We start from the raw sequence: 12,068 nt of genomic DNA, 5'->3' as shown, positions 1-12,068 counted from the left end.
GATGGCTTCCATAGTGGTCCCCTCCACGTTGTTTAACTTCCGTGGGACAACAATTGGACATTGACCAGACCTTGAACCTATCCTCTAACCTGCTTACACATCAAGTCTTGGAACCTGTGGAACTTACCCCAGACTGTAGAGACCAAGCGATTTGGCTAATTCCCGGTGGAGCTACCATATAGCTAAAGAGGAGATGGGTTGTGGACTCCCCCCCCTGCCATCACCTACTCAGCCGAACCTTGGGCAGATTTTCCCCTTGTCTCTACGTCCTATCTTCCTCCTACCCTTTACCCTATTCCCTTACCCTTCCTTGCGCCATTCACCTTGTCCCCTATGTTCTTTAAATGCTTTTCCTGATACTTATGTAATTTTTAACTGATGTAAATACTTAACATTATTGTTCCTCATGTAAAGCGCTCCGTTTCCTTCGGGTCTAGCCAGCGCTATATAATAACTCATTAATTTAAATTTGTTCCCATTTAGTACTCTTTCTCTCTTTGTCTACTTCCCTAGCTCCTATCCCCTCTCCCCTGAATCTCTCACCTTGCCTGCTATTCTGCCTAGCTCCCTGTCCTTTGTGGCCTTTGACTAAGCACTCCTCCCCTTGTTGGGGAAAGAGACAATATTTATACTCTGAAGTCTCAGAGACCCCTTTGAGAGAGTCCACTGCGTAAAGGGAACCTCCCGCAACAGAGATAGTGAAGTGATACCACTTCCCCTGGGATCCCAGCTTACTGGTGTTTGGACGTTGCTTTGACTCATCTACCGGTTTGTGTCCCCGTCGCCCTTCCCCTCCTCTTTCCATGCCTTGTCCGTCACCCTCCTTTTCTCTTTCCCGCCTCATTACCCCACTCTGAATCTCTCCCCCTGCCTGCTTTTCCCCTTACGTATTTGTGCTTATTGTTTTATCTGGACCTTACAAGTAACTATGTTGCCAAGCTCTAATAACTATGTAACCTTTGTAACGATGCAACCTGTAACTATGATCTGATGCTCATGTAAACCGCTCTGATACCTCCGGGTCTAGCCAGCGCTATATAAAACATTTAAAATAAATAAAATAAAAAATGCCCCACCAGATGGGTGTGCCAACCACGAAGACGAAGCATTTTCTGCCGTCATTAAACTCAGGGCCGGGCAATCCCCCAGTGCGCCGCACGGGTGGAGAGCCGGTTTGGGGACCCAGGGGGCCGTTTTTGTTACAGGGCCGTTTTTGCATCCCTGATTAAACCTGATTCTAAATCAGTTGGGCAGCCCATAATGTTGGCAGGGAAGGATCCATTGCTGTTGTGAATGAGTTCCCTCGCAGCCAAAATTTACGTCAGGCCCATAGACTATATATAATTTAAAAATAATTTTAGGCTAGTGGAGTGTTAAAGAATTTACCACTAGCACAGGAAGCCACAATGTACATGGCTATTTTTAAGTTTGAGTGCTCTCTGGAAATGTTTCGAAGTACTCCCAGGTCTATAGTTTGTAAACTAAAATGTTATCAATTACTAAAGATGCTGCATTGAGGAGTTTTGCACGTTATTTCTCAGTGCAGTGTCAAAGAACTGTGAAGGTGGATATTATGGCTGATATTATCAACAGTGACTGTGGTGTTAGAGGGCACCACAATGACGCACTGATGTATTTCACAGTTTGACACTTATGGGTGTTGCTTACAGGCTACAATGGTGCGTTACTATGGATAACTATGGAAATATGTACACTTCATGAAACTAAATTTAAAGTTATGAGCAGAGTACTGTATTTATTTAATGTCCTTTTAATAGCCGCCATGAGTCCTCCGTGAGCATGTTTTCTTTCATAAATGTTATACTTTTTATATTTGCTCTTTAGACATCCAAAATAAGCTGCACCCGGACACACAATTGCTGACAAATTCGAGACCTATTAGCCTTACAAATATCAATGAATGTAGCACGGATTAGAGAAAACATAATTACTACATGCATTTCCTGTCATAACAATTCTGCAGTACTTCAGATTTGTTAATATTTCACCCTACCGAGAGCTCGTCTGCTAACAACCATCCCATCAACCAGTGGAATCACCATGTGGAATTTGCCAGTAGCTCCATGCAACTTCACTCTGAATAAACCAGTTTTTAAAGGATGGATAAATATGACAGGAACTTCTTTTTCTGGTGTGCTAGAACTAAAAAGAAAAACGAAGATATTAGTTGTGTATCATGAAGCAACGTCATTTTCATTTTTTAGCTCAATCTTCAATGATCCAATATGCAGAAACCATGAGAAAATAGAAGTATCTGTTTGAATATGGTTCTCCCAAATGTGATCCGATCAAACAGTACATTTCTTAATCCTGATTACAGTATACACAGCTAACTAAAAACACAATCCAAAACACAAATTATAAAAAAAGGCAAATAATACCAAAGGAAGGTCCCAGATACAAGCAGTTAGGCATGATGGAAAGGGCTGAACAAGGTGTTGCAATTAACCCTGCTCAAATTACTGTGTGTCTCATAAGCCTCTATTAAGTACTGCCACATGGCTCACAGAAAACGGTCTTCCTCCAGTAAGACGAAGATTATTCTCTGTGGTAAGGCCCAATAGCTCTGGAAACGAGACTGGAGGCCCTCCTTTTTGGGCGCTGCTCCTTAATCTGAAATGGTTTGTAAAAAATCTGGGAGTTCAAATTGATCAAACACACTATGAAAGAGCAGGTTGGCAACACCATAGGTACTTGTTTTCATATGCTGCGCTTATGAAGTTTTCACTCTCCTTCCACACTATATGAAGAGAACCTTAGTTCAAGCATTGGTTATCAGCCGCTTAGACTACTCTAATGTCTTATTTGCTTTCATCAATAAAACATTGATAAATAACTGCAGGTGGTTCAGAACACCGCAGCCCGTCTTATTACCAATCTTCCACCATGGTGTGCTTTTTCTCTTCTTTTGCGGTCTATTCACTGGATGCCAATCCACAAAAGAATTATTAAATTTGCTGTCTGGCACGTACGTCCCTAAATAGCAAAGGCTCAAATGATCAGTCTTCAAAGCTTTTTCCTTATCGGCCAAGAAGACCGTTAAGATCCAGTGACAAAGCCTGAACTCGGATAAGAACGTCACGCTCAGGTTGAAGGTCCTTTTCCTACTTAGCCCCTTTTTATTGGAATAAGCTCCCACTTCACTTACGTCAATGTACTGATCATTTTAAATTCAGGATATTTCTCAAGACTGAGCTGTTTGCTGCCTTAAGAGTCTTGCCGACCTGTTTATGTCCTGAGCTGTGCAGAGATACCCCTGCCGGGGTGATTTGTGCCGGTTACAAATTAAATTAACATAAATTAACATTTGAATTACTCTCTGAGAGACAACTTCGAACCATCCTTGATAAAGCTCTAGAGAGCTGGACAGTAAATGAAGACCCACAGTTTCTTATCGTGGTGATTCCGTGGACCCCGAGTGAGTCGCTGCTTATTTGGCGTCCTGCGGTGTTACACCTCTTGTTCGGGTCTCGCCGGAGGCCCTGGACACTGAGATTCGTATTGAGGAAGTCATCTCTGCGATCTCGCGGCTGAAACCGGCTAAATCTTCGGGTCCAGATGGCTTTTCGGCCGTCTTTTGTAAGACCTTCTGTGTGGACCTGGCTCCTTTCTTGACGCGCCTTTTTAATTCCTTCCTTGAGGTAGGGGAGGTGACCCCCTCTATGTCGGAGGCTACTATCACAGTCATTCCCAAGCCTGGGAAAGACCCTAAGGAGTGCGGGTCATATCGCCCGATCTCACTCCTTAATGTTGACGCCACGCTCTTTGCCAGCATTCTGGCTGCGCGCCTCAGCCCGTTGATGGACGGCATTAGTGACCCGGACCAAGCGGGTTTTATTCCGACGCGGCAGGGGGGTGGGACAATACCAAGAGGCTCCTGCACCTTATGGACTTAGTCCACCGTTCGCGTGCGCAGGCCCTCTTCCTGTCTATAGATGCGGAGAAGGCCTTCGACTGTGTAGACTGGACGTGTCTGTTTACTGTCTTGAAAGCCTTCGGTCTGGGGGACAACTTTGTGCGGTGGGTCCACTGTCTATATGCGGCTCCGACGGCAGCGGTCCAGGTGAACGGTTGCAAGTCTACTCTGTTTCCTATCACTAGAGGGACGAGGCAGGGGTGCCCCCTATCCCTACTGCTCTTTGCGCTCTATATGGAGCCTTTTGCTCAGAGAGTGCGGTCCAGCTGGGGTATTGCGGGGATCCGACACGCACAAAATCAGCCTGTACGCTGAAGACGTGATTCTCTCACTTACGCAGCCTCATTCCTCCGTGCGGCACCTTTCGACAGAACTGCACGAATTTGGCAGTGTGGCGGGATTTAACGTTAATTTTGTCAAATCGCAAATACTTAATTGGGTCGGTTCCTGCGGCTCAAGTGCTGGATCTGCAGCAAGACTTCGCTTTTCAGTGGGTTCACTCCGACATTCCGTATCTGGGTATCCGCCTTGCCCCCTCTATAGCGCAGACAGCTTCGATAAATCATAAGCTATTACTAGATCAGACAGCTAAATCTCTGTCTGACTGGCCCCGTCTCCATCTGGCCTGGTTCGGTAGATTGGCCACGGTTAAAATGACAGTGCTGCCGCGTATCTTATACCTCTTTCAGCTGCTCCCGCTGGGCCCTACGCCGGGTGCCATTCAGAAGCTGCAGGGGCTTATTAATAAGTTCTTGTGAAATCATAAGCGTCCACGGCTCGCTTCATCGCTGGTTACGACCCCTAAGTCCTGCGGCGGGCTGGGTTTCCCCCTGCTAAAGGCGCACTACCAGGCTGCCTGTCTGCGATTTGTCCTCGAATGGAACAGGCCATGGTCCAGTAAACACTGGAACTTCATGGACCAGACAGTGGCAGGGTGCAACATATGGCGAAGATTGTGGCTTCCCCGGAATAGAGCGTGGGGTCTCTACTCCTCCCCTGTTACGGCGCCGACTATGCATGTCTGGGACCGTTTAGCACGGCGTAAAGGTTGGACGACGTTCCCATCTCCTATGACGCCCATTGTGGACAATCCAGATTTTCCGCCAGGTTGTGCGTCCCTGACCTTTCAGCGCTGGAGGGAGGAAGGTTGTAAGAGAGCGGGCTCCCTCTTCGATCTTGATGGCCTAATCCCATTCCCTGTGCTCCGCCGGGACTATTTTTCTCTTTTGGAATCCGACGCATTTCCCTACTCGCAGGTCGCACATTGGATCACCCATCCCTCTAATGTGGCTGCCATGTCCCGCCCGATGACTGATTTTGAATGATGGGTGGTCTGTAAGAAAGATGACCGCCAACTTATATCTGAGCTGTAGGCCATGATTATGGCCCGCCCCAACGCTCCCCGCACCAAAGCGCAGGTACGCTGGGAGACAGAGCTGGGGCGCCCGCTGTCGCGTAAAGAGTGGGAGCGGGTGTTCTATTGTGCGCACCACATCACTGCCAATGTGGCGGGCACGGAGTCCGCCTATAAAATGGTTACCTATTGGTACTATACCCCAGCTCGTATTAAGACTTGGGACCGGAAACACTCAGGCCTGTGTTGGAGGGGATGTGGTTCCCCGGGAACCTTGACACACTTATTGTGGCATTGTTCGAAGCTAGAGCGGTATTGAGAAGCGGTCCTTGATGACCTAGATGAGGCACTCCGCATTGCGTTTCCACGGGCTCCCGAGCATGTGTTACTGGGGCTTCCTCATGCAAAGGTGTTTCCCTTGCGCTCGCTAAGGGGTAGACAAATTGCTTTGGCTTTGCTAGCAGCGCGCTTAGTTATCCTCACGCGATGGGGGTCCCCTGATGCTCCTGACTCAAGGGACTGGATCCGCCGACTGTGGCATCTTCTCGCTATGGAAAGGTTATCGCTGCGTATGGATGGGAAGGGGGCTGAGTATGTGGAACTGTGGGAGCCTTTCCTCCATCTTCTATCCAAGGATCTGCGGGAAGTAACATGTCCAAATTATCTCCAAATTCTTCAACTTATTCCCTTGGGGCCTCGGGGTTCCGACAATTAAGTGGTTTGGGGGGTGATGAGTGGTGGGTGTGGCAGGGAGTTTAGTGGGGTAGACGAGACTGATGCGGAGGAGGGTGGTGGGAGGTGGGGGAGGGGTGGGTGCGGGAGGGAGGGTGGTTTCTCTTTTGTTCTTTGTGTTACTGTTTCTATAATTGAGTGCAGTAGATTGGTGATTATACTGGCTGCTCATCAAGGCATTGTATTTTTCCTCGCGGGGTCGCCCTCCGGGGTGTAGGCCCAAACGGTGTGTTTCAATCTGACGGTTCTTGCTCTGCCGGCCGGACGCGGAAGTGTTTCTCCGGTTGACTAACGTGGATGGACCATAGACTAACGTTGGCCGCCTGTTATCTGAACGAGTGCGTTAGCCTCGACCCTGGTTCCGGATATACTAATTAACTTTCAGAAGCCGGATAACTGCCTGTGGGACATCGACTTGTTCCGTTAAGTGCTCTATGGGCGTTGGTGCCCAGTGGATTAATATCAACTTCACCTCCATGGGTGACCACCACTTGGATGAGCGCAAGAGTTTTTTGTCTTCAGTACCCTTGTCCTGATGAAGCCATAAAGATTCCAGTGGCTGAAACGCGACCGCGACAGCGTCGACACCCTTGTGATTAGGAGTCCCTGCTTAGTTTATCTTTGCTTATATATTCAGGCGCCTTTTGCAAAAGAGAGTTTGAGAGAAGTTACATCTCAGGCGCATTGGGGATCTCCATTATAGAGTTATATCACTCGAAGTTAAGAGTGTATACATTGTGTGATAGGTCATCTATTGAGATCTGTCTATGGGTACACCTTTTGTGTATATATATGTTCTGTATAGAGTGTATTTGTGATTTGTATATAATGCATTGTATTGTGTGTATATAGTGAATTCGTTTTCTTTATATATAGTTGTTTTGCGCCATCTCCTTTTTGTACATGTTTATACGTCCTCTGAATTTTGCAAAGTGATTTGTTATATATTTAGTTATATAGGACAGGATAATTAATCTTTTCAGGTTCTAAAATTATAAATTGAATTTATCCCTCAATACCAGTTTGTTCTACTTTTTCATCTTTTGATGCTTCTTGTCCAGGTATGGGAGGGTAATGTGGGCTTAACCCCTGTTTTTGTTTCAGGCCGGTGGATGAAGGCAGCTGAGCTGTGAAGTGCGATGTTAAACTGCCCAATAAAAATGATTGATTCTAAAATTCCAACTGCGACTTTCCCATTGGATTGTACGGAGCTTGCGGCTGTGTTCTCACACTGCACGCGTTCCCTGTGGGTCCCCTGTCTCACTACCGTGGGTGGTTCCTTGGGGTCCTAGCGATTCTACGTGCTCTAGGCACTGTGTCTCGTCAAGTCGTGGTTGTTATACCACTTTCTTAATATATGGTTTGGTCTCCCCCTGGGGCCCACTGTGTATTGTGCTATTTACTGTTGTTCTAGTACAGTAATACTGTGTGCCTTGATCTCTAATCTCATAAAGAGGTTAGTAGAGTGCTTAGTAATAAATACATATATTTTATATATACCTGGTGTGGTTCTCCTTTCATTTGGTCATTCAGGAGGTTATAGACTGGTAAAACAAGCTGCCTTACATTCCTTCGAGACTTAGCCTGAAGGCTGCTCTCCATAGCTACCACTAGGATAGCTTTCAATAAAGGTCGTCTTTAGCCTAATCATCAATTAGGGTTGTTTGGACTGGTCTAAGGTGCCCACTATAATTAGTGGTCAGCATATACCAGGCCAACGTCTCACAGAAAGGACATAGGGCATCTGACCCCATTTGTCCTAAGAAAGGCACCAAGGCAGCTACTACTTCCTCTAGTGCTCCTAGCAGTAGCACTAGTAGTAGTAAAACCCAACAGGGTTCACCTTGGGTACTACAGTGAGCTCTGGCCTAGTCAGAGGTCACTGAGGCTCTCCTGATATCAGAGGGTGGCATTGACCGTTCCACTTTGGCTGCTTGGCCTCCTAATATGAGGAAATACAGGCAGCATCCCCTTATCAATGGTATTGAAACAAAAAAAACCAAAAGCTTACAGGGGCACAGCTGTCAGTGTCACTGTGGTGACTGAAAAACTGGTATAACCTGAGCAATAATTACTTGGGCACACTTACTAAATAACCAAAGCTGACAATATCACTAATAGCCCCACCATGGCAGTGATCAATCTCAGCTAGGGGGTTTACAGGCTCTATACAGGTTGTGGTATTCTCTAACATTCCTGTAGAGTGTCTCATGGGCAGTGATTTAGAGATATCAGCATGGGCTGAAGTGGAGTTAAGGTCTTATGCAACCATATTTGGAATCTATGAGAATGTGTTTGTGATGACTAGAGCACAGGCCAAGAAGCAGTTAGATCAAAGAGCATTGGAGCTTGAAATAATGGACCAGCCTGCTACTAACAAGAGAGATAGGATGGGTAAGAAGTTATCCTTTCCCCCAGAATTCATGTGAGCATCAGTCTTCTCAGGAAGATGATCTTGTTCCTTGTGAGGGAACTGCCTCAGAAGAGCTTGGGCCTGACACGGCAGAGCTGCTGGGAGCAGGAGGACCCTGCAGGGCGGAATCGAACCTGGAGCAGAAATCCTGCCCCTCTCTTGAGAGCTTCAGTCAGCAGGCTGCTGCAGAGGCAGGGGATGTGAGTGGGACCCAACAAGTTATATTGGGAGGATGGACTCATTAGTTCTGAGGCTAGGGACCCCAGAACTGATGCCATTGGTCATTCCTCAGAAATTTAGGGAGTTCCTCTTGACCCTAGCACATGACATACCTTGGGAAAGGCTTGTCCCACACTTTCACTGGCCCCACATCTGAAGATACCAAGGAGTTTTGTCGCTCGTGTCACTTGCCAAGCCAGAGGTAAGTCAGGTGACACTGCAAAGGCCCTCTTAATCCCACTACACTTCATGAAAGATCTTCAAGCTCCAAAAAGGCTCAGCCTACAGCAATGCAGCACAGCTCTAAGAACGACATCCTAACTGCATCCTGAGCCTTCATCTCCTGTGTGTTGCTGAGGCTTCTCCGCGGCTCCCTGTACCTGCTGCCAGAGGTTCCTCAAGGTGGCTCCATCAAGTCCGTCTGGCTCCCCTGTGTGCTGAGGGCAGCTCCGACTTAGTCTTGCTGGGTTAGTCCCACAGACCTTGCTGGTCTGCAACACAGCATCCTTTAGAGCCAAACCTTGTTTGTGTTTGCCAAGGCTTGTTGGCAGTCCTGCTGGCCACTGACCCTCCTGCACTCGATCGGCATGGGACAGCTAGTGGATGGCTCCTGTGCTGCTGCATTGTCGCCTTGGCTCTACAGCTGCTGCTTTAACCTCACTGTGTTACAGGAAGAACCCCCAACAAGAGCTGGTATTGTGCTCCTGTGCCTCCAGGTCATCTTCAGGTTGTTTCGACTCTGTCCCCTCTGCTTTCAGGTTCATCTCGTCTGGATTCCACAGCCTCATTCCACAGCCTGGTTCCACAGCCTGCTCCATGAGACTCTGTAGCTGCTGATCCTCCATTGGTGTCAACAAGCGGTTCCAACACCACTTCACCCCTATGCACCCAGGCTCCCTGGTGTAGGTATCCAGGTTTCCTGAGTATCCACAGGTGGGGTGATTCTCCAACCTTCCTTGATCCAAGTAGTTCCCTTCTGGTACTTTGGGAAGGGTCCTAGAACCATACAAATCCAACTGCGACTTACCCTGTGTTAGTCTATGGACGTCTGACCCGGTGTAACCACTCTGCACCCAGGCGCCTTGGGTCAGTGATTACTCACCTTGGGTGGTTCCATGCTTCAACACACACAAAAAAATATATACTTGAACCCCTTTCCACTTTTGTAGATGTGTTCTTACGACCTTTGGTTCTGGCAATGCCCACCTTTATCCAAGATACTAAAGATCTACTACGCTGCATTCAGGAGATTCCATTTGACATTGAACAGGACTGGTTGGTTTCTTTTGACAAGGAATCTTTATACACGTGTATTCCGCAAGAAGAAACACTACAAACAATAAAAGTTATGTTGGAAGCACTTCCTTGGGAAAGCATTACACCTATCAGCTTTGTCATCTTCTGTGCACGCATGGTATTGAAAGAGAACTTCCTCAAGTTTGAAGAACGACTGTACCTCTAGATATTAGGCACATCAATGGGGAGTGTTTGTGCCCCAAGCCTTGCAAACCTGTATGTTCATAATTTTGAACAGTCAACGGTCTTACAACATGGAAACCCTTTCTTTAGTCATCTACGGACCTGGAAGAGGTACATTGATGACATTTCTGTTATCTGGAGAAGAGATGAAGACACCTTGAAAGCATTCCATGGGTGGCTTAATATCCAGAATGCATTCCTGAGATTCACACTGGAATTCTCGAAAACGAGTCTGCCCTTTTTGGATGTGAAGATAATGCCAAAGGATGAAGGTTTAATAACTGAACTATATAAGAAAGCAATGGCATGTAATTCATTACTCCCATTTAAGAGCTATCATCCACGAGCACTTCGTGAGGACCTGCCATTCGGACAGTTTCTCCGGATAAGGCGCAATTGTACCTCGATGGAGAAATACAATGAACATGCGGAGGCACTCTCACAAGACCTGCTGATAAAAAAGTACCCTTCAAAAATAATCCGCAGGTCCAGAAAACGAGCGGCTAACAACAATAGAGAGGCACTCCTTGAGAAGGCAATCGTGAAAGAAACAAGTCATAGACTTACTTTTGTTAATACCATCTCAAGCTCTTCCAACTCAGTCAAGAAAAGTATTACCCAGCATTGGAAGATACTCAATACAGCTGACAATCAACTTCCTCCTCCCATGTTCGCATATAAACGCAGTGCCAATATAAAAGACAAACTGGTACACACACGTCCAAAAGAAATACAACCTATTACACAACCTTCTCTGTGGAATCTTCCACCAGTGATGGGGCATTTCCCTTGTGGAACATGCACAGTATGCCCTCAAAAACTACGGAGATAGACATCGGTACGGCAAGATCTTGGAAGATCATGAAACACACTAATTGTAATAGTGAACGACTTATTTATCTGATTTGGTGTCCTTGTAATCTTCGGTATGTCGGGATGACTACCAGGAAGATTAAAACAAGGATACAAGAACATAAAAGTACAATTCGATGTGGAAAAAGATCTACAAAATTGATAAATCATTTCCTGGGCAAACATCATTTGGACACTAAATTGCGCTGGGTAGTCCTAGAGCAACCTTGGATACCCCGACACCTGACGGATGTATCGAAGTTTCTATTTGGTAAAGAACAACGCTGGGTCTACAAACTACGAACTGACGTGATGGGCCTTAACGATGAAATACCGTGGCTAGCATTATAGGCCACAACCTTTGAATTGATTTCATCACCATCCGTCCCCATAAATAAGATTAGAAATTAACATACCCTTCTAGGACCAGGACAATCGGTCAACTATATGACTAAAAGCTATATAAATGAAATTCACCAAGATTATAAAAACGAAACTATAATTATTAGAGCAGTTACATTGAGAACCACACAGGGTGCTTAATCATCTTGTTATTCTTCTACAGATCTTCCGCTTCTCAGTGCACTGTCACTGATACGGTGTAATGAAGCCCACATTTGTGACAATGTATTGCAATGACCAGTCTTGATATGACTTTCATGCCATACTATGTATGCCACTTGGTATGCCTCTAGACTATACACTAACAATAGTTAATATGATGAAAAACACTTTCGCCGATTTTGCTAAAATATGTGACATTTGTCACTTTGGAATGTTCATTGATCTATAAGAGCTACAAAGCTGCCTTTATATGTCAACAATAAAGAGGAGAAACGCCTAGTTCATATTTCTACACCCAAAAAAAGTTGTAGATAATTTCAAGTATGATAACTGTTTGAATTCTATTCATTTATTTGCTTAACCCTCAGTTTATCTACACAGGTGCTTATTGGGGACACTAGTCGCCTTCGGCGGCCTGTTTTCTGAATATTAGACATGGGTGTAGCAGAGAAACTAGTCACCGTCGATCGCGGGTTTTATTACTAATAAACTGCACTGAATTTGGAGTGCATTGATGA

At 46.0% G+C, this 12,068-nt stretch overlaps 1 protein-coding gene across 3 annotated transcripts in view; it reads right to left on the bottom strand.

Moving 5' to 3' along the window:
- RALGAPB (Ral GTPase activating protein non-catalytic subunit beta) overlaps nt 1–12,068 on the bottom strand; it is a 2,268,266-nt gene that overhangs the window by 59,625 nt on the left and 2,196,573 nt on the right. For all 3 annotated transcript variants that reach the window (XM_078652319.1, XM_078652321.1, XM_078652322.1), the window contains one exon: nt 2,015–2,163. In XM_078652319.1, the coding sequence (XP_078508445.1) occupies nt 2,015–2,163 (149 nt within the window). The remainder of the gene's footprint in view (nt 1–2,014; nt 2,164–12,068) is intronic.

The sequence above is a fragment of the Lissotriton helveticus genome, chromosome 7 (assembly GCF_964261635.1).
Source record: "Lissotriton helveticus chromosome 7, aLisHel1.1, whole genome shotgun sequence".
Lineage (NCBI taxonomy): Eukaryota > Metazoa > Chordata > Amphibia > Caudata > Salamandridae > Lissotriton > Lissotriton helveticus.
The sequence above is the reverse complement of the archived record's forward strand: the minus strand, read 5'-3'. Positions and strand labels throughout refer to the sequence as shown.